This window comes from Cannabis sativa, chromosome 4 (genome assembly GCF_029168945.1).
Source record: "Cannabis sativa cultivar Pink pepper isolate KNU-18-1 chromosome 4, ASM2916894v1, whole genome shotgun sequence".
NCBI classification, from domain to species: Eukaryota; Viridiplantae; Streptophyta; class Magnoliopsida; order Rosales; family Cannabaceae; genus Cannabis; species Cannabis sativa.
This window is the reverse complement of record NC_083604.1, coordinates 64,268,742-64,288,941: the sequence shown is the minus strand read 5'-3', so window position 1 is coordinate 64,288,941 and position 20,200 is coordinate 64,268,742. Positions and strand designations below refer to the sequence as shown.

The 20,200-nt window shown below is 34.7% G+C and overlaps 1 protein-coding gene across 2 annotated transcripts; it reads left to right on the top strand.

The window, feature by feature from the left end:
- Window positions 1-16,655: 16,655 nt before the first annotated feature.
- Window positions 16,656-19,757, top strand: LOC115715127 (haloacid dehalogenase-like hydrolase domain-containing protein At4g39970). 2 transcript variants are annotated; one of them, XM_030643940.2, is made up of 11 exons: window positions 16,657-17,084; window positions 17,179-17,272; window positions 17,715-17,759; window positions 17,854-17,904; window positions 18,163-18,237; window positions 18,333-18,366; window positions 18,654-18,709; window positions 18,824-18,883; window positions 19,181-19,240; window positions 19,388-19,434; window positions 19,532-19,757. In XM_030643940.2, the coding sequence occupies exons 1-11, from the start codon at window positions 16,711-16,713 to the stop codon at window positions 19,578-19,580; spliced, it is 945 nt and encodes a 314-aa protein (XP_030499800.1). In that variant the 5' UTR covers window positions 16,657-16,710; the 3' UTR covers window positions 19,581-19,757. The 2 variants fall into 2 exon arrangements, with proteins under 2 accessions (XP_060970278.1, XP_030499800.1); XM_061114295.1 differs by having other exon boundaries at window positions 16,656-17,084; window positions 19,388-19,757.
- The last annotated feature ends 443 nt before the right edge of the window (window positions 19,758-20,200 follow it).

Below are 20,200 nucleotides of genomic sequence, written 5' to 3'. Positions count from 1 at the left end.
CGATTCGAGAAGGCATCTACGGGGGTTCTGGTTCTACCTATATATAGTAAGATTGAGGTATGGTTTATGGCACTTTCCTTTCATTTTCTCAATTTCTTGGTTTGAGCGCTTGCTATTTCTGTGTTTCTGTGTTTGGCATTTAATATCATCTGAGCATATCTCCAGCCATCTTTTCTCTCTTGGAGATTGGAAAATGGGGGCGGAGGCCTGGAATTATGATGATCTTAATACCTTTACCATCATTGCGCCTCTTTAGGTGGAGGCGAGGGATGTCACTAGGGTCGATTTGAGAAGGCATCTACGGGGTTTCTGGTTCTATCTATATATAGTAAGACTGAGGTATGGCACTTTCCTTTCATTTTCTCAATTTCTTGGTTTGAGCGCTTGCTATTTCTGTGTTTCTGTGTTTGCTTTCGTTCGATCATGGATGAGTTCCTTAACACTGTCTCTAATACCTTAGTTTTCCCCTCTGATGAAAACACTATTTTCACGTATGATGCTAGTTCTTCCTCTTCCACTCCTGCAACCATTAGCCTTCTCCTTAAACTCCATACCATTAGACCATACAATAGGCCCTCTTTGATGAAAACTCTCTCTGGTATTTGGTCATCACAGTGTAGATTTCCTGTCTCTATCACTGAGCATGCTGATGGTTTATTTCTAGTGACATTTGGTTGTGAGGGTGATAAGGGTCGAATTTTAGAGGGACAGCCGTGGCACTTTGCTCAAAGTATCACCATCTTTGCTGCCCCTGAAAGTTCCTTTCCTATTACCCCTGACACTCTTCATTATGTCCCATTCTGGATTCAAGTCTATGGTATACCCTTCATGTGTAAGTCCTTTGATTTAGCTCGTTTCATTGCTACTGAGGTTGGGGATCTTATAGAGGTGGATAAGGATACTGTCAAGGAGGGTACTGGGCCTTATTTAAGGCTCAGAATTCTTCTGGATGTTAATCTTCCTATTAGGAGGGGTATGAACATTAGGTTCATACGTATGGGTAGAGAGTTTGTCAAATGGATTGACTTTAAATATGAGAGGCACCCTGATTTCTGTTTCTTTTGTGGTAAACTTGATCATACCAAGAGGTATTGTCATTTTTACCTTCAAAAGTGTGATGAAAGCCAGAGTGAACCTCCCTGTCCTTACACTATTCTCTTGCGTGGTAAGGAAAAAATTGTGGATAAGTCTATGCCATTTCAATACCCTCATCCTCCTGCTATTACTGTTGTTGATCATGCTCCTGTTAACCTTAATCTTCCTACTAGGAATTTTTTGGATAACATTATCTCTTTCCCTTCGTTTCTGGCTGCAACTGGTATTTCTGGGCCTAACTTCTTAAGTCCTTATACCTCATCTACTGTCATGATTCCTACTCCTCTTAATCCTAATAGTGCTCATGTTTTCCCTGCTGGTCATAACCCATTTGGAAGCCACTCTTTGAGGCTGTCAGCATTCACCTCCTACTCCACATTTTCTTTGGTGATTGCTACCACTGCTTGTACCGATGTCGTGGCATCTGTTGCTATGGGTACTTCGATTAATTCTACTGTTGAGGCTGTCTCTGCTAGCCCTGCTGCTGTTGTTGAGGCCCAGGCTGAAGCTGGCCAACCTGATTCTTTGGTTCGTGGGAAAGGGCTGGCCTCTACTTCTGGAGTTAAACGCCCATCTTTCACTCCTCAGCAGGTGATTATTGGTGGCTCTGTCAGGTCACAATTGAAGAGAGCTCGAGCTGGTGATAGGGAGGAGGAGTCTTCATCTGCTTCTACGGACATGGAACAGGCGGGTGATGCTTTGCACACCCGCCCAGAAAAATGAGTCTTATGTGTTGGAATGCACGTGGTTTGGGGAGTACACGTGCATTCCGAAGGCTCTCCCTGCTTGTGAAAACCCACTGTCCTGATGTTCTTTTTTTTGATTGAAACTCGTTTGGTTGCTGGTTCGGTTGATAGGTTTAGGGTTGGTCTAGGTTTTGACCATGGGTTTGAGGTCCCTAGGAAATATTTTGGGGGGGGGGGGGACTTTTACTTTTGTGGAAGGACAATCTTTTTGTTAATATTATTAACTTCTCTTGTAATCATATAGATTGTAATATAAGTTTTAATGATAACGATCTGTTTCATTTCACTTGTTTTTATGGTTCCCCTATTTCTTCTCAAAGACCTTTTACTTGGGCTCTTCTTGATAAACTTTTTTCTAATGCCCCTAATCTTCCTTGGTTAATTATGAGTGACTTTAATAGTTTTCTATCTTATGATGATAAAGTAGGAAGTATTTATTATGATAGTAAGGATATGGATAATTTCTCGAATTTTATTCATAAGTTTCATCTTTCCCCCTTGCATTTTGAGGGTAATAAGTTTACTTGGCACAATCATTCGGTTAAGGAACATATTGATTGGGCTGTTAGTTCGGCTTCTTGGAGTGATCTTTTTCCTAATGCTTCTTTACACCATCTTTCTTTTTTTGGGTCGGATCATCGTGCTTTAAAGCTTATTCTTAATGATAATGGATACAATTCTCACCCTAGAAATGGAAAAAGATTTCATTTTGAGAATGTTTGGCTTGAAAATACTGACTTTTTCTTTGTTGTTAAGACTGCTTGGGATAGTGGTCTTTCCAATCAAAATGCTTTGACTCCTTTTCATTCCTTTTTGTCCACACTGGACTTGTGCATTTCTGCACTTAAATCTTGGAATAAAGTGTCCAATTTTTCCATTAAGTCTCGTATTTCTGATCTTCAAAAGGAAATTGCCTGCCTCCAGGATATTTCCATTGTTGATCATGAAAGTCGATTTCGAGCTAAGTGCCTTCAATCTGAACTCGATGCCCTCCTTTACAAGGAAGAGGTTTATTGGAAGCAAAGGCCTCGAACTCAGTGGCTTAAGGCTGGTGATAGAAATACCAAGTTTTTTCACTGGTTTGCTTCTCAACGAAAGAGGAATAATACTATCAAGTTTCTCAAGGATGATCATGAGAATATTGTCTCTGTGTTGGGTTTTATGCCCTTAATAAAACTCATTTCAATATAATCAGATTTACTTATTAATATATGTCAGAAATAACATTTAATGTTGCATGGTTCACATGATTTATTTCATGATTATATGCACATAATGTATGAATTCATCTGAAACCCTTTTCACATACTTGATCCTGTTTATTGTGCCGTCAACACATTGGAAAGTAAATATGACTATGTGAATAAAGTTTCCTAGATTTATCAGACATAGGGTTTTACTGATATGATAATCTACAACAAGAGTTTACTTGCATTTGGAGAAATGCTATGTTCTTTCCAGAGCATTGGTTAAAGTAAAGCTCAGGTTGGATGCATGGAGTATGCATCGGAAGGGACCGATATTGAACTTTGACTTAGATTTATTAAACTTACCGTAATATCTATTCAAGTCAATATCGCCTAGTTGATCCTAGATCAAATGATCTTAATCCTGATATGATTAGGCTCAATCTTGAGAGGCTATTCGTGTTCTTTGATTTGTTAGTTAAGCTTACTTTTAAGTCAGGGTGATACGTACATTTTGGGAACACGGTAGTGCAATTGAGTGGGAGCGCTATCATAAACATGGAATCTATAGCTTCTATTTGGAGAATAGTAAGTAAAGGATGATCTCCTTCGAGCTTGACCAAACGAAAATAAATGGTGGAGATCTCATTTCACATAAGCTGAAATATCATTCATACGGGGTCAAGTGTTTTAAGGAATAAATACATTGTAGGGTGTAACGGTAATTTAATCCCTTTACAGTATAGATCATTCATATAGAGGATCATTGATCAAATTAGGATTATAACAATGGATAACTAATGATGTGTCTATATGGTGAAACATATAGAGCATTCTATATACTGAGAGTGCAATTCTAAGTTTTATGCGTGGATTCAACGAAGAATTAATAAGTTAGTGAATTTTAGTGATAAATTCTTGATCTGCTTATTGGAAGCTCGGTTATATAGACCCATGGTCCCCGCACTAGTTGAGATAATATTGCTTGTAAGACTCATGTAATTGGTTTTGATTAATCAATTATAATTCTCGAATTAGACTATGTCTATTTGTGAATTTTTCACTAAGTAAGGGCGAAATTGTAAAGAAAGAGTTTTAGGGGCATATTTGTTAATTATGATACTTTGTATGGTTCAATTAATAAATATGATAAATGACAATATTATTTAATAATTATTTATAGTTATTAAATAGTTAGAATTGGCATTTAAATGGTTGAATTTGAAAATTAGCGTTTTCGAGAAAATCAGATGCAGAATTGAGAAAACTGTAAAATCCAAGTAAGGCCCATTACTGTACATGGCCGGCCACTTGGTTTAAATTTTTAAACTGATATTTTCATTATTTTAATGCCAAATAATTCAAACCTAACCCTAGTGGAATGCTATAAATAAATAGTGAAGGCTTCAGAAAAATTACACTTAAATTTTCTACTTTTTCATTCAGAAAAAACTGAGCCTTCTCTCTCCCTATCTTTGGCCGAACCCACTCTCTTTCTCTTCCTCATTGAGATTTCGAAATTCTTAGTGTATGAGTAGTGCCCACACACAGCAAGTGATACCTCAATCATAGTGAGGAAGATCGTGAAGAAAGACTTTCAGCAAGAAGGAGGTTTCAGCATCAAAGATTCAGAGAAAGAGATCCAGGTTCAGATATTGATAATGCTCTGCTACAGAAAGGAATCAAGGGCTAGATATCTGAACGGAATGAGTCATTATATTCCGCTGCACCCAATGTAAAGTTTCTTTAACTTTATATGTGTTTATTTCATCGTTTTAGAAAGTTCATATTTAGGGTGTTAATAAACATACTTGTGAGTAGATCTAAGATCCTGGTAAAATAAATTCCAACACTCTGATCATATGGCTATGGGAAATTTGGTAGTTTCTTATTTCTCTGAATTATTTAATTGTGATGGTAGTGATGCTGATGCTACTAGCCTTGTTCTTGATTACTTGGGTCCTCCTTTGGAAGAGTGGGATTATGCTTTCTTGGATGAGCCCTTTTCTCTTAAAGAAGTTAGGAGAGCCCTTTTTAATCTTTCTGGGGATAAGGCCCCTGGCATTGATGGGTTAAATGCTTATTTTTATCAAAAAAATTGGTCAACATTAGGGGTTGATTTTGCTAAGGCTGTCCTTTCTTGTCTTAATGAGGGGGTTGATTTTTCTGTTGTTAACACTACTCTCATCTCTCTTATTCCTAAGAAGAAGCATGCTCACACTCTTAAGGATTTCAGGCCCATTAGCCTTTGCTCTACCTTTTATAAGGTTATCTCTAAGGTCTTAGCTAGCCGTTTAAAGGTTGTTTTGGATAAGATCATATCCCCCTTTCAAAGTGCTTTTGTTTCTGGTAGAGTAATCTTTGATAATATTCTTATTGCCCAAGAAGTTGTTCATGCTATCAATTCTAGGAAAAATGGGAAAAAAAGTTGGGCTGCTCTTAAACAGGATATGGCTAAGGCTTTTGATCGGGTTAATTGGCACTATTTGGAGAGTATCATGTTTCATTTTAATTTTCCTCCTAGATTTGTTTGTCTAATCATGAAATGCATTTCTACTACCTCTCTTTCTTTTCTGATTAATGGTTCTGTTTATGGATCTATTCAGCCTTCTAGGGGCCTTAGGCAGGGTGATCCTCTATCTCCCTATCTCTTTATTCTCTGTGCTGAAGGCCTTTCTGCTCTTCTTAGGGCGAAGCAAGATGCTGGTTTGCTTACTGGCATTGCTATCTCTAGGAATGCTCCTTCATTATCCCACCTGTTTTTTGCTGATGATAGCCTTATTTTTTGCACTGCTAATCGTACTTCTTGTTTAGCTCTTCAACAAGTTTTTGATGTCTATTCTAGGGCTTCGGGTCAGACTATTAATTTTTCCAAGTCCTCTATTCTCTTTTCCTCTAATACTCAGCCTGATATTCGTACTGTTTTCTTCACTACTTTTAATCTTGAAGATAGGCCTTTTATATGTAAATATTTGGGCCTTCCTCAATGCTTTGCTCGTTCTAAATATCACTCTTTTGCTTTTTTAAGGGATAAGGTTAATTCTGTCCTTAGGGGTTGGTCTTCTAAGTGTTTTTCTCGAGCTGGTAAGGAGGTTTTGTTGAAGGCTGTTATTCAGGCTATCCCTGCTTATGCCATGTCTTGTTTTTGTCTGCCTGTTAAACTGTGTAAAGGATTCGAAGCTGTGATGGCCAGATTCTGGTGGGGATCTTCGGGGAGTTCTCATAAAATTCATTAGAAGTCTTGGAAATCTCTGTGCAAATCTAATTTTTTTTTTTTTGGGGGGGGGGGGGAGGGTTGGGTTTTCGTTCTCTCATTCATTTTAATCAAGCTATGCTGGACAAGCAAGCTTGGAGAATTTTTAAGAACCCCTCTTCTCTCCTTGCTTCTGTTCTTAAGGCTAGATATTTCCCTCGTACTGCGTAACTTGATGCTAAACTTGGTCACAACCCTTCTTTCACTTGGAGAAGTATTCTTTGGGGTAGAGAGCTATTGAATATGGGACTTTTATGGAAAGTGGGTGATGGTAGTCATATTAGAACCATTGAGGATCATTGGCTTCCATATAACAGGGTTAAATTTTTTTCTTCTGATTATAGGCCTCCTTCCCCTTTTTTGTCCTATTTTATTACTGATAATGGGGATTGGGATGTTTCTAAACTTGCAAGGTGTTTTTCTACTCCTTTGGTTGATGAAATTCTTAGTGTTCCTCTTATGGGTGAGCTTGGTAAGGATGATCTTGTTTGGGGGCATGATAGTTCTGGGGAGTGTACAGTTAAGTCTGCCTATCACCTTGCTTTTTCCTCTCATGATCTTCCATCCTCTTCTTCTTTTTCTCATTCTAAGAAATTTTGGTCTAAGCTTTGGACTTCAAAAATTCCTCCAAAAGTGAAGGTGTTTATCTGGAGAATGCTCTCTAATGCTCTTCCTGTTTCTTTTTCTCTTCATAAAAGATGTGTTATTGATTCTCCTTTGTGTCCTTTATGTAAAATACATCCTTAAACGGTTAAGCATGCTTTGCTAGATTTTTCCAGATCGAGGAAAGCTTGGAAATCTTCAAGGTTTGCTAGTCTTTACTATAAATATAAGCATTTGAATATTTACGATTTCTTTTGTAGTGTGTCTCAGGAGCTTGATAAGGATTATGTTTGTATTTTGTGTTGTTTTCTTTGGGCTCTTTGGAATCAAAGGAATAATGTTTTTCACCATAAGCAAGATGGCCAACTTTTTGATGTTTATGATTGGAGCGTTACTTTTTTCTTCAAGTTTTTGGATGCTCAACAGGTTCCTGTTCCTCCCACTGTTTCCAATCTGGATCAGGCAGTTTTGCAGCATATTCCTCCTGAGGGGGCTTTTCAGATATTCACTGATGCAGCCATTGATATCCAGAAGAAAAAGTATAGTGTTGGGGCTGTTGTCTTGAATCACTCTAACCAGGTTGTGGCTGGTTTGGCTAAGCCGTTTACAGACTGTGTTGATCCATTGGTGGCTGAGGCTAAAGCTATTGTCCATGCTCTATAGTGGGCCTCCTCTATTCTCTTGCCTGTGGGCATCTTAAAAAAGGATTGTAAATCTATTGTAGATAAATTGTATTCTTGTAATCGGGGTTATAATATTTTAGATGATCTAGTAGCTTGTATTAAGAACTTGTTATCTCCTTGCCCAAACCTCAAAGTAGTTCATATTAGCAGGAATTATAATACCTTGGCGCATAATGTTGCTAAATGGGGTATTGGGCTTGATAGTGAGTTCGTTTGGAATGGCTCTTTGCCTTCCTTCTAGACTTTCTTTCTTTCAAAAAAAAAAAAAAAAAACGTAATTTACACAAAAGGTTCTTGAGCACAAGAATGTTCAAGAACTAAGGCGTTTGGTTGGGAGGAATGAAAATATAGGAATAGGAATGGGAATGGGAATAGGAATAGGAATTGAATGGAATAAAATTTAAAATGCATAAAAAAATTGATAAAAAAATAATTAATTTTTTTTCTTGTTACATTAGAATGGTCATTCCTTCCTTTTTAAAATGGAATAGCCATTCCACCAAAATGGTGGAAAGAGCATTCCATTGGAATGTCATTCTAATACTTTAAAATGCAACCAAACAAAAGAATGGAATGAAAATTGTTTCCTTTCCATCCCATTCTATTTCATTACTTCCAACCAAACGCCACCTAAACTCTATCTTATCTCCCTTATTCACTTTCTCAATGTGTTTCTCAAACATAAACTCTCTCTTTCAAACAAACTCCCAGCTGGCATAACTGTTATAACAGAAACTCTTTAAGTTGCATTGAAAAATCGGTCACTCAAGTATAAGTGATCAGAGTCAATTTTGAGAGAATTACAACACCACATTCATTGAATGGTAAAATTATATTTGTAAAGGCAGTTAATTCAGTTAATAGTTAGTTAGAGTTTGTTAGTGCTGTTACACTCTAATTGCTTTCTGTTATTTCTGTTTGATCTGTATATAAACTTTCCAGCTCATTAATGCAAAGTATCTTTCCAGTCTTTCAATTCCTTTCCTTCTCTTTCTCTCTGTTCTTTGTTCTTTCTCTCTTTCTGTTTGTTGTTCTTGATTCACTGAATCAATGGTGAGAAAAGCTTCCAACACTAACATGGTATCAGAGCCTTTCCCACCATTGGTGGCGAATATGGCAAACGTTGCTGCTGCTAACTCCAACTCGACACAATCTGGACCTCCTCCAGGCTTCTCTGCTCCAAATCGAACCAGAAACAGAGACGATGAATATTCTCCAGTTCACTTCAATCACACATTGTCGATCAGGCTAAATGATCACAATTTCCTCCTATGGAAGCAACAAGTGTTAGCTGCCATCAGAGGAAATAGGCTTCTGAAGTACATTCAAGATCAGGCTCCACCCTCTCAATATCTTAGTGATGCAGATCGTGCTTCTCACATTCAAAATCCTGAGTTTCTAGAATGGGAAGTTCAAGATCAGCTGTTAGTATCTTGGCTTCTCTCCTCCATGACCGAGAGTCTACTTACAAGAATGGTTGGATGCAATACTGCGAGACAGATATGGAATGCTTTGGAAAAACACTTTACACTTCAAGTGTCATTAAAAATTCTGGAATTCAGAACCAAACTTCAGAATCTCAAGAAAGGATCTCAATCGCTCAATGAATATCTCCTCAAGGTGAAACAACATGTAGATCTACTAGCTTCAGTTGGGGAGGTTCTCTCTGATCGTGATCATATAGCTGCAATATTCAAAGGATTACCCAATGAATATGATACATTCATTATATCCTCCAATACACGAATTGAAGGATATTCTGTAGCTGAAATTGAAGCCCTGCTACTTGCATCTGAGTCAAGAATCGAAAAGACAGATCAAGAAGTGGATCTAAATGTCAACCTTGCTGCTGTCAAACAAGGAACAGATCAGGAGAATCAATGGTCCTATGAAGCCTTCCTAGCTCACTTTAATCGTAATTTCAGAGGTGTCAATCCTCCTCGAGGTCAGTTTCCTTACCATTCACCTCAATTTTCTAATCAGTATCACAATAGAGGATCTAACTCTAGCTTTACTCCTCGAGGACAATTGACACAGTACTACCCTGGAAGAGGACAGTATTCGAATCACTATGGAGGGACCACAAACCAATCTCAACAAACCTCAGTGTCAAATCTGTCACAAGGTTGGGCATCTGGCTCTTGAGTGCTTCTATAGGTTTGATAAAAGCTTTACTGGTGCCACACCAGTTCAGGAAAATGTCAAACCTATTCAAGCTCATACTGCTCAAACTATGAACTCAACACAAGGTTTAGACACCAAGTGGTACCCTGACTCAGGTGCTACCAATCACTGTACACCAGACATGAATAATCTGCCTCAGCATGATGAATACAATGGTCAAGAAAGGCTGTATGTGGGAAATGGCTCAGGTTTGGCAATTCGACACACTGGTTCTGCTCTTTTTAAATCTCAAAATTCAGATAAACCTTTAATCCTTAAAAGTCTATTGCATATACCAGAAATTACCAAAAATCTCTTGAGTGTGTCAAAGTTTTCGTTTGATAATGAGGTCTTCTTTGAGTTTCACCCTTTTGTGTGTTATGTTAAGGATTCGAAGACCAAGGACATAATCTTGACTGGGAACCTGCACAATGGCCTATATACTTTTGATCCAAGGCAATTTCAGGTGCAATCTCAACCCACTTCCTCATGTTCAACTACCAACTTCACAGATCAATCTCCTGCCTGTTTTGTTACATCCAGTTCTAGTAATTTTCAACAGTCTAGTGACATCTGTAATTCTTGTAACAAGCCATCTCTGTCTCTATTTGACTTATGGCATAATAGGCTAGGACACCCTAGTGAAAGAGTGGTTCACTCTGTCATGAAATCTTGTAATCTCTCTGGAATTAATAAAAGTGAACATTCTATTTGTCATGCCTGCTGTCTTGGAAAGATTCACAAAATGCCTTTTCCTAGAGCATCTAAAACTGTTTATACTGAGCCTCTACAACTCATAGTGTCTGATCTTTGGGGCCCTTCTTATGTCACCTCCTACAATGGCTATAAATACTACATGAGCTTTGTAGATGCCTATACTAGATTTACTTGGATCTATCTACTCAAAAACAAATCTGAGGCTCTCAAGACTTTTCAAAACTTTAAAAATGAGACTGAACTCCAATTAGGCAAAAAGATTAAAGTCCTACAAACTGACTGGGGAGGGGAGTTTAGATCATTTACTGAACCATTAAAACAGTTTGGCATTTTACATAGACACCCTTGTCCCACTACACATGAGCAAAATGGTCTAGTTGAGAGAAAACATAGACAAATTGTTGAACATGGGTTAAGTTTACTTGCTCATGCTTCTATGCCTCTCAAATTTTGGGATGAGGCCTTTAGGTCTGCTGTCTATCTACACAATAGACTACCTACCCCTGTTTTGCAGCAACGGTCCCCTATAGAACTGTTGTTTCAAATCAGACCTGAATACAACAACCTTAGGACCTTTGGGTGCTTATGCTATCCTAATATACGACCCTACAATAGACACAAACTAGACTATAGGTCTTCTTCTTGTACTTTTGTTGGGTATAGTTTGAACCATAAGGGATATAAGTGCTTAGATGCATCTGGAAGGCTATACATCTCTCGAGATGTGATCTTTGATGAAACTAAGTTCCCATACCAGAAATCAACCATTCAATCCATGTCTGAGGTTCCCAGTTCTGAAGCACACATGCCATCTGCTAGTATTCCCATATCCACTCAAATGTACACAACTGAATTTCTATTTCCCACAGATAGCCTGTCGACTCATTCTCAAACTCCAGTGTTTAACCCTGACAGTTTTCCTGAGCCTCCACATAATTCTCTTCCCCATGCTTCTGCAAATCCTTCTCAGTCAAGTTCTCAGTCTGGTTCTGACTCTCTTAATCCAACTGAGTCCACATCATCTGTGCCATCACCTTCTCTTGTGTCTACTCCACCTGTTCCTACTCAAGTTGTGCAAACTCAACCTCTGAACTCTGAGTCTATTCCTTCCTCTAATCTGCCTGTTGTCAATAACCATTCCATGAAAACAAGGGCCAAATTTGGGATATACAAGCCTAAGGTTTATCTGACTTTTCAAGAGCCAACCAGTGTGAAAACTGCCCTTCAACAAGAGAAATGGAGACATGCCATGAATGATGAAATGGGGGCCTTAAGAAAAAATGTGACATGGACTTATGTTACTTTGCCTGATGGTAAAACTCCTATTGGATGTAAGTGGGTCTTCAAGATAAAGCTTAATGCAGATGGCACCATAAACAAATTCAAAGCTAGGTTGGTTGCTAAAGGCTTCCACCAACAACCTGGTTTTGATTTTACTGAGACGTTTAGCCCTGTTGTAAAACCAGTGACTATTCGAATTGTGTTATCTCTTGCATTAGCAAAAGGTTGGTGTATTCAGCAACTCGATATTAATAATGCATTTTTGAATGGGGATTTGCAAGAGGAGGTCTACATGATACAGCCCCCTGGTTTCGAGTTGCCTAATGCTCCTCACTTGGTTTGCAAATTAAATAAGGCCATCTATGGCCTCAAGCAGGCTCCACGGGCTTGGTTTGACAAATTGCATCAAGCTCTTTTGTCCTTTGGGTTTGTGTCATCTAAGTCAGATCATAGCTTGTTTGTTAAACATTCATCCACTTGCATGATTCTTTTATTAGTGTATGTGGATGACATTATTATCACAGGTAGTGATGCTAAACAGGTTAATGATCTCATTCATGCTCTTGACACCAAGTTTTCTCTCAAGAACCTTGGCAATCTGCATTATTTTTTGGGTATTGAAGTTGAGCATACAGAAACAGGGCTGCATCTGTCTCAGGGCAAATACATTCAAGATCTGTTGTGTAGAGCACAAATGCAGGATGCTAAGTCTGCTCCTACTCCCATGACTGGTGGATTAAAACTCTCTGCTTACCAAGGAGACCCTGTGGACAATCCGCAGCAATACAGATCGATAGTAGGAGCCTTGCAATATCTGACAATCACTCGTCCTGAGATTTCATATAGTGTTAATAAAGTCTGTCAATTCATGGCCAATCCTCTCCACACTCACTGGAATGCAGTAAAAAGGATTCTCAGATATCTTAAAGGCACGGTCTCTCATGGCTTGTCTCTGAAAAAGTCATCTGATCTAGATGTCACTGCATTTTGTGATGCAGATTGGGCGAGTGATCCCGATGACAGAAGATCAACTTCTGGTTTCTCTATATTTTTTGGTTCCAATTTGGTTGCTTGGCAATGCAAAAAGCAACACACAGTTTCTCGATCAAGCACTGAAGCCGAGTACAGAAGTCTTGCTCAAGTTGTGTCTGAAATCACGTGGATGCACTCTCTGTTTACAGAGATTCATGTCCAGCTTCCTCGTACACCTGTCATATGGTGTGATAACTTAAGCACGATCTTACTCACGACTAATCCTGTGCTTCATGCCAGGACTAAACACATAGAGCTGGACTTGTATTTTGTTCGAGAAAAACTATCTCAAAAGCTTGTCAAAGTTCACCATGTTCCTGCCTCGGACCAAATTGCAGATGGATTCACTAAAGCTACTTCCACTTTCAGATTTGTGTTGTTCAAGAACAAACTTGGCATTGGTCCCAGTACCAATTCCAAGTTTGAGGGGGAGTGTAAAGGCAGTTAATTCAGTTAATAGTTAGTTAGAGTTTGTTAGTGCTGTTACACTCTAATTGCTTTCTGTTATTTCTGTTTGATCTGTATATAAACTTTCCAGCTCATTAATGCAAAGTATCTTTTCAGTCTTTCAATTCCTTTCCTTCTCTTTCTCTCTGTTCTTTGTTCTTTCTCTCTTTCTGTTTGTTGTTCTTGATTCACTGAATCAATGGTGAGAAAAGCTTCCAACACTAACAATATTCATTAAACAAATAGACCATTTAACAAAACATGGTCAAAATTAACAACGATTTATTTCTTAAAATCATAATCTTTTATTCTAAATGTATATTTTTTTGGGAAATTTACATTTACAAACGTAAATTGTATTTTATTATTAATAATAACGTAGCAATCTCATTCAATACTTTTTGTACCGTAATTAATATTATTGTGCCGTTTTTTAATTGATAAACTGACAACTACTTTTTTTTGTCTTTTGTCTTTTCTTTTTTATTTGAAGGTAGGTTTTATAATTATATAGAAAAAGTTAAAATAATAAAAATATATATATATATATATATTTTTTTCTTATTTCCAACTTTAAAATAAAATTTTAACCACATTGCTAGTTGTTTGGCCTCAAAAATAATATCATTGCGATTTACTTTTCAATGTGATCATTTCAAGATATGGGAAGCATATATTTTTTCACCTTTTCAAAATCAAAGTAACTATTTAGTTGTTTACCATATCAATTATATAGTCATTAGTTACATTTCAACGATATATAATTATAAAAATATAACTTTTTTAAACAATTAACCTATTGGTATTGCGTTAGTTTACTAACTAAAATATCATCAGTCGCCACTAAAAATCTAACATTACAACGCTTTTATTGGCATCGTAAACAATTATTATTATTTTTTTTCCTGATAAAAAAGTGCATATTAATAAATGAATGAATTATTTTTGTGTTGTGTGTGGAAAGGTAACTTCCTAGTTACTTTACATTTTAGGTATCATAATTAACTAAATAGTTACCTTTTACTATAGTAACGATAGAAAAATATCTATATTACGTATTAACTTAACCACAATAAAGAATAGTTTCTTTTTCTATTTAATTAACCAAAAAATAACCAAATTTTATAAATAAAAAAATTTAATATGCAAACTAAATTCATGAGTTACTAAAATATACTTTCTTATTCATATTCAAAAGTTATTATATGATAACTAATTAGTTTCTACAATAAATTAAGGTTATCAAAATGTATCTTAAATAATATTAGGATACCGTGATGTAACTTTAAAATAACTAATTAGTTATTAATTTGGATGTCTAAATATTTTACTAATAAATTATGTGATTTATTTTACTTTATTGTAACACGTTAGTTTTTTCAATAAGATTGAAGGTAACATAAATGTTACACAAAAATAACATAAAAGTATATATCTTAAATAATGTAATATAAACTAATAATAACATATAGTTTTAAAAGTAACTAATCTAAAAGTCAAGTTATCTATATGAGATATTTTTATTTTAAAATGTATAGATCGTTTTATGAAAAGTAACCAATTGGTATCTTATCGAAATAATAATCAATTGGTCCAAAAAAAATGTGTCTTGTTTGTAATGTTTTAAAAGTTATTTGTAACTTCATTCTTTATTCAATTAATCAAAATGCATATATAATTTACATTTAAAAAATATGGGTGGCTTAAACATGTATGATATTTTCTTTAAAATACAATTTACTGAAATGGTAGTTTACTCCATGACAACTTATTATATTTTCGAAAATAAACTTGAAGGTTACTCAAATGTATTAATATAACTTAAATAATTAATTGATTATTAAGGTGTATACATATAAGTTTTAGAGCTAGCTAAAATGTATCTCAAATTATATAATATAAAAATAATATTTTTTTATGAAAATTAACTTATTGGTTTCTTATCAACATCATAAGTAACCAAAATGTTACTTTTGAAACGTAGGAAAAAAAAAATCAGGATTAGTTTCATTTCAGGTATATTAGTTTGAAATTAAGTTAAGTAATTGAGATTTGTTAAGTTATTATTTTTGTAATTAGATTACATTTTACGTATATTTTTTTTAAAAAAAATCCCTTTCTTTTTTCATTTAGTTAATCAAAAAGTAACTAGATTTTAAAACAATTTTTCTGACCATATCGTCGCTCACTTAAAATAAAAAAAAAATATTTTTCGTGATATACTCTTTAATGTGATTATTTTAAGATATGAGAACATATATTTTTTTTATTATTTCAAAAATAAAAGAAAAACTATTGAGGTAGCCATGATACCAATCATATACTCATTGGTTACTATTAAATTATATTATATATTAAAGAAAATTTAATTTGTAATTAGTTTCTACTCTTTCTACAATAAAATAAACTTGAAGGTTACTCAAATGTATTTTGAATAATAAAATATTATAATATTACATAAAAATAACTAACTTATTATTAAGATATATACAAATAAGTTTGAGAAGAAACCAAAAATGTATATCAAATTATATACTATTTAGTTACCATTCTATAACTTTTATTTAGTTAATAAATCGAATTTATTTTTAAAATTCAAAATACTTATATAATAATAATAATAAAAAAATATGAGTGACTAAATGTATATTACATAGTTTTAATTGAATATTACTATGAAGTATACTAAAATAAACTATTTCATATATATGCTTACTATTTTAAAAAGGTATATAAAATAATTGGTAAATAAAAATAGTAGCTTATTATATTATATGACAAACTCATTAGTTTCGAAAATAAATTTTAAAGTTACCTAAATGTATTTTAAATAATAAGATAGCATAATATAACTTAAAAATAGCTATTGATTATTAAGATGTTTACAAATAAGATTTTAGGTGTAACCAAATTGTATCTCAAATTATATAATTTAAAAATGAAGTTTTTTTTTGCGTAAAAGTAACTGATTAGTTTCTTATCAGCATCATAAGTAACCAAAGGTTACTTTTGAAAACCCAAGAAAATAATAAAAAAAAACGGAATTTGGGATTAATTTCGTTTCAGGTATATTATTTTAGAATTAAGATATTTTTTAATGACGTGGCAAGGTATTATTGTAATTGAGATTTATTAAAGTATTTTTGTAAATAATTTATATTTTAAGTATATTATTGAAAAGATTCCTATTTTTTTTTTTTTTATGTAGTAGTAGATTACACTTAGATTGATAATAAGTTTTTTTTTTTTTCTTATTGGAATAATGCATTCACTGATCGTACTGCTTTATATCAATGTTATTGGTCATTTTGTTTTTCCAAAAATAAAAATAAATAAATAAATAAAACAATCAACGACACGTAGTTTGAAAAAAACCCAACGACATATAACTCATGAAACGACACGAAATCAAAAGCATCAAAATTTCAAGGTCCATAACGGTCACCAAATCCGTTAAAATTAGAGGGAGCAGTCGAAAGCCACAGGAATCAAAGGTAACAGCCATGGCTATGGCATGGACGATGATTCTCTCTCCTCCTTCTTCATATTCTTCTTTTCACACTGCTCTGGTTTTGCCTTCTCTCAGACCTCTCTCCAATTCAACACTTCCTTTTCGAACCTTCACAAAGAAGAAGACTCTGAACTCTTGGAGACCTCTCTCGGTTTCAGCTTCGGCTTCTTCTGGCCTTCGCGCTCTCATATTTGACTGCGATGGAGTCATACTCGAGTCTGAGCACTTGCACCGTCAAGCTTACAACGATGCTTTTGCCCATTTCAATGTTCGATGTACCACTTCGCCGGAGCCCCTCAACTGGGGTTCTGACTTTTACGACGTGCTTCAGAACCAAATCGGCGGTGGAAAACCCAAAATGCGATGGTTACTAAGGATAATTCTTACTTTGTGTCTGCTTTTGCTTTTTCAAAAAAATAAAAAAATCAAGATTATAATTGGCTTTCTGGATTGGTTTTAGGTATTTTAAGGAGCATGGATGGCCTTCCTCGACGATCTTCGAGACGCCTCCGGAAGATGACGAGAGTCGAGCTAAATTGATCGATACTTTGCAGGTGTAACTTTACATTTTTCTTTTCCATTTGTACGAATGCTGGGAAAATGTCAAGAATATTTTATTTTGTGATGATTAAATGATAGATGTTAAATTTTCTTCTGTTTAACTCAAGAAAATTGAGTACTTTTCTAACAATCAGTAGATGTTGGAAACTATTTAACTTTACTCATTGACCTCATTGAGACTACTTCTGCTTAGGTTATTGAAATTGCTAGCTTTTAGAAGCTGAACCAGGTTAATTACATAGAAACCTAATTTTTCTTCCACAAGAGAAAAAGGATTCAATTTCCTTTTCAACTATCACTGATTAAGAATACAGTATTAAAATTTTCACCTGATTTGGTGAATATCATGTAAAATTTTAATTGTGGAGAGGAGTATGATCATTTTCATATTGGCATTACCAATTGAGATGTTATTTTCATTTGATGCTTTTGTAGGATTGGAAAACTGAAAGATACAAGGACATAATCAAGTCTGGAACTGTAAGGAGATATTTTCACTTTGTTTCCCCGTTTCATTGTTTAAAATTGTTATAAATAAGTTGATTAAATCGGTACACTGAAATCATTATTCCAGGTGGAACCTAGACCTGGAGTTTTGAGACTAATGGACGAGGCCAAGGCTGCTGTAAGAGTTAAATTCATTTATAGTGCAATTTTTCTTGCATGGCTCATGGATTATACTTTTTGCTTTCCCTCTCTGTATGGATAGCTTGATATAACTTTGTTCCAACACCATGTTTTGTCTTTCATGAGTTATCTGATATGAGACTGACTCTCATTTCAGTGTGATTTTTCTGTTCCATTTGAGTAGGTTCATTTTGCTGAATGGTGCTTTTATTTTTATATTGCTTTTGCTCTCCTTCTCTCCTACTCACTGTTGCAGGGAACATTGCTTGCGGTTTGCTCGGCAGCAACCAAGAGTTCAGTCGTTCTATGTCTTGAAAATCTTATTGGCTTAGTAAGCTCTTCATCTGCTGTTGTTTACTTGATGCTTTATGTTCATATTTTTTTTTTTTTCATTTTCATGAAGCTTTTTTTTTTACTGTGTTTTAGGAGCGGTTCCAAGGTCTTGATTGCTTCCTTGCTGGTATGATATGATGATTTCTAAACAAATTATTCCTTAGTTGATTCTGCTTTTCACATAGAAAATAACAGAAAGAGAGGAAAATATGTTAGTAGTTAGTTGCCAGTGCTAAAGAAATATTTTTTCAATTCCTTATGGTAATGAATATCTTTGGCTGAGGTAAGTTTGGTCATTTATTCTTTTATTTGTTTATGTTATCTAAGGCGCATTTTTCATTTGGTTTGCGACTTTAATTTGTGTTCAAAACAACTAATTTCATATTTTGTCTTTTATTTATCCTTCCCTTGCAGGTGATGATGTTAAATTGAAAAAACCAGATCCTTCTATTTATTTGACAGCTGCTGAGGTAATTAATTTAGTATATCTCTTTTTCTTGTCTTTTCATTAAAAGTTAATTTTTTTAAAGAAATTTATCATCAAAATTGAAATTTAGTTTCCTTGTTTTTTTTTTTTTTTGCAGAGGTTAGATGTACAAGGAATAGAATGTCTAGTTGTGGAAGACAGTGTCATTGGCTTACAGGTAGATCTTATTTCTGGAGCTATTCACTTCATTATATGCATAAGATATTCGCAGATTCAAAAATATAAATAAAAAAAAATTCAAATAAGTGGAAGAAAACTATGCTTATACGGTTTTCTCTTTTCAATACAAGCAAAATACATCCAACACTGATAAAGAATTCCATAGTCTTTTTAATATAGCCAAATCCCAACAATTTCACCCTGCATTTAAGTGCTGTACCAATAATACATAATTTTTCAATCAAGTTCAAATCCATTAATATGTTTATACCTTAAATAAAGTTACCCTCTTTAGGCAGCAACAGGTGCTGGGATGCCATGTGTAATTACCTATACATCTTCAACAGCTGACCAGGTACGGCTCTTTCCTCTATAGCTATTGGTGACCCTAAAGAAAATAAAAGATTTAGTTGAATGTGATAGAAGTAACTACTATCCACACCAACGCATAACAAGATAGATAAGTTCTCTTACTTCGATTTTTACATTGTGATCACTTTAGGATTTTAATGATGCAATAGCAAAATATCCTGACTTGAGCAATGTGAGGTATGAAGTCACAAACTTGACTTTAATGGTAACACGTTATTTTGTTAGACCAATCAATTAATTTCGTTATACATTTTTTTTTATGTCATCTGTGCAGATTAAAAGACTTGGAACAATTACATCAAAAAGTTGCCACTACCAAATAGAAAATTTGTTATCTTTTTATTTATTTTTGGAATTGCATGATTTTCTTATTTGGATTTTTCTTGGAAAGTATTGCTATAGAGATGCCTTGGCAATTTCCTTTGATTGATTGACTGAAATGATTTTGTTGTAAATTTGGCAAAATTAAATTCAATACGAAAGAAAGCCTGTGTACCAAATGAGCAAAAGGCAAATGTGGAACCAATAATGCTTGAGGGTGTATAGGGATCATCAAGTATAAATGAGAGTGGTTATGTAATTGTATCATATTTTTACAGTACAATTAGGAAGATGAGAGAACATTTGGAAGAGTAATTTGTTGTTGGAGTTGGGTCTGGAGTTTAATTTAAATTATTTATTTATTTTTATTTATCTATATTTCTTAAGTTATATTTTTTTTTTGAGTAATTATTAATTGTGAGAAAAAGAAGTTTTAGAATGTCTACGTCCCCCAAGTTATCTTGATGGCCAAGTTTTGTAACTTTATACATATGTATTTTGTGTGTGAGAGAGAGGTATGTGTGTGGAGAAAAAGAGTGAGTTGTGAAAGGAGAAATGAGTGTGAGTTTGTTGTGTGGTGAGAGTGAAGAAGAAGCACATGGTATATTGGGATTTTGGTGGA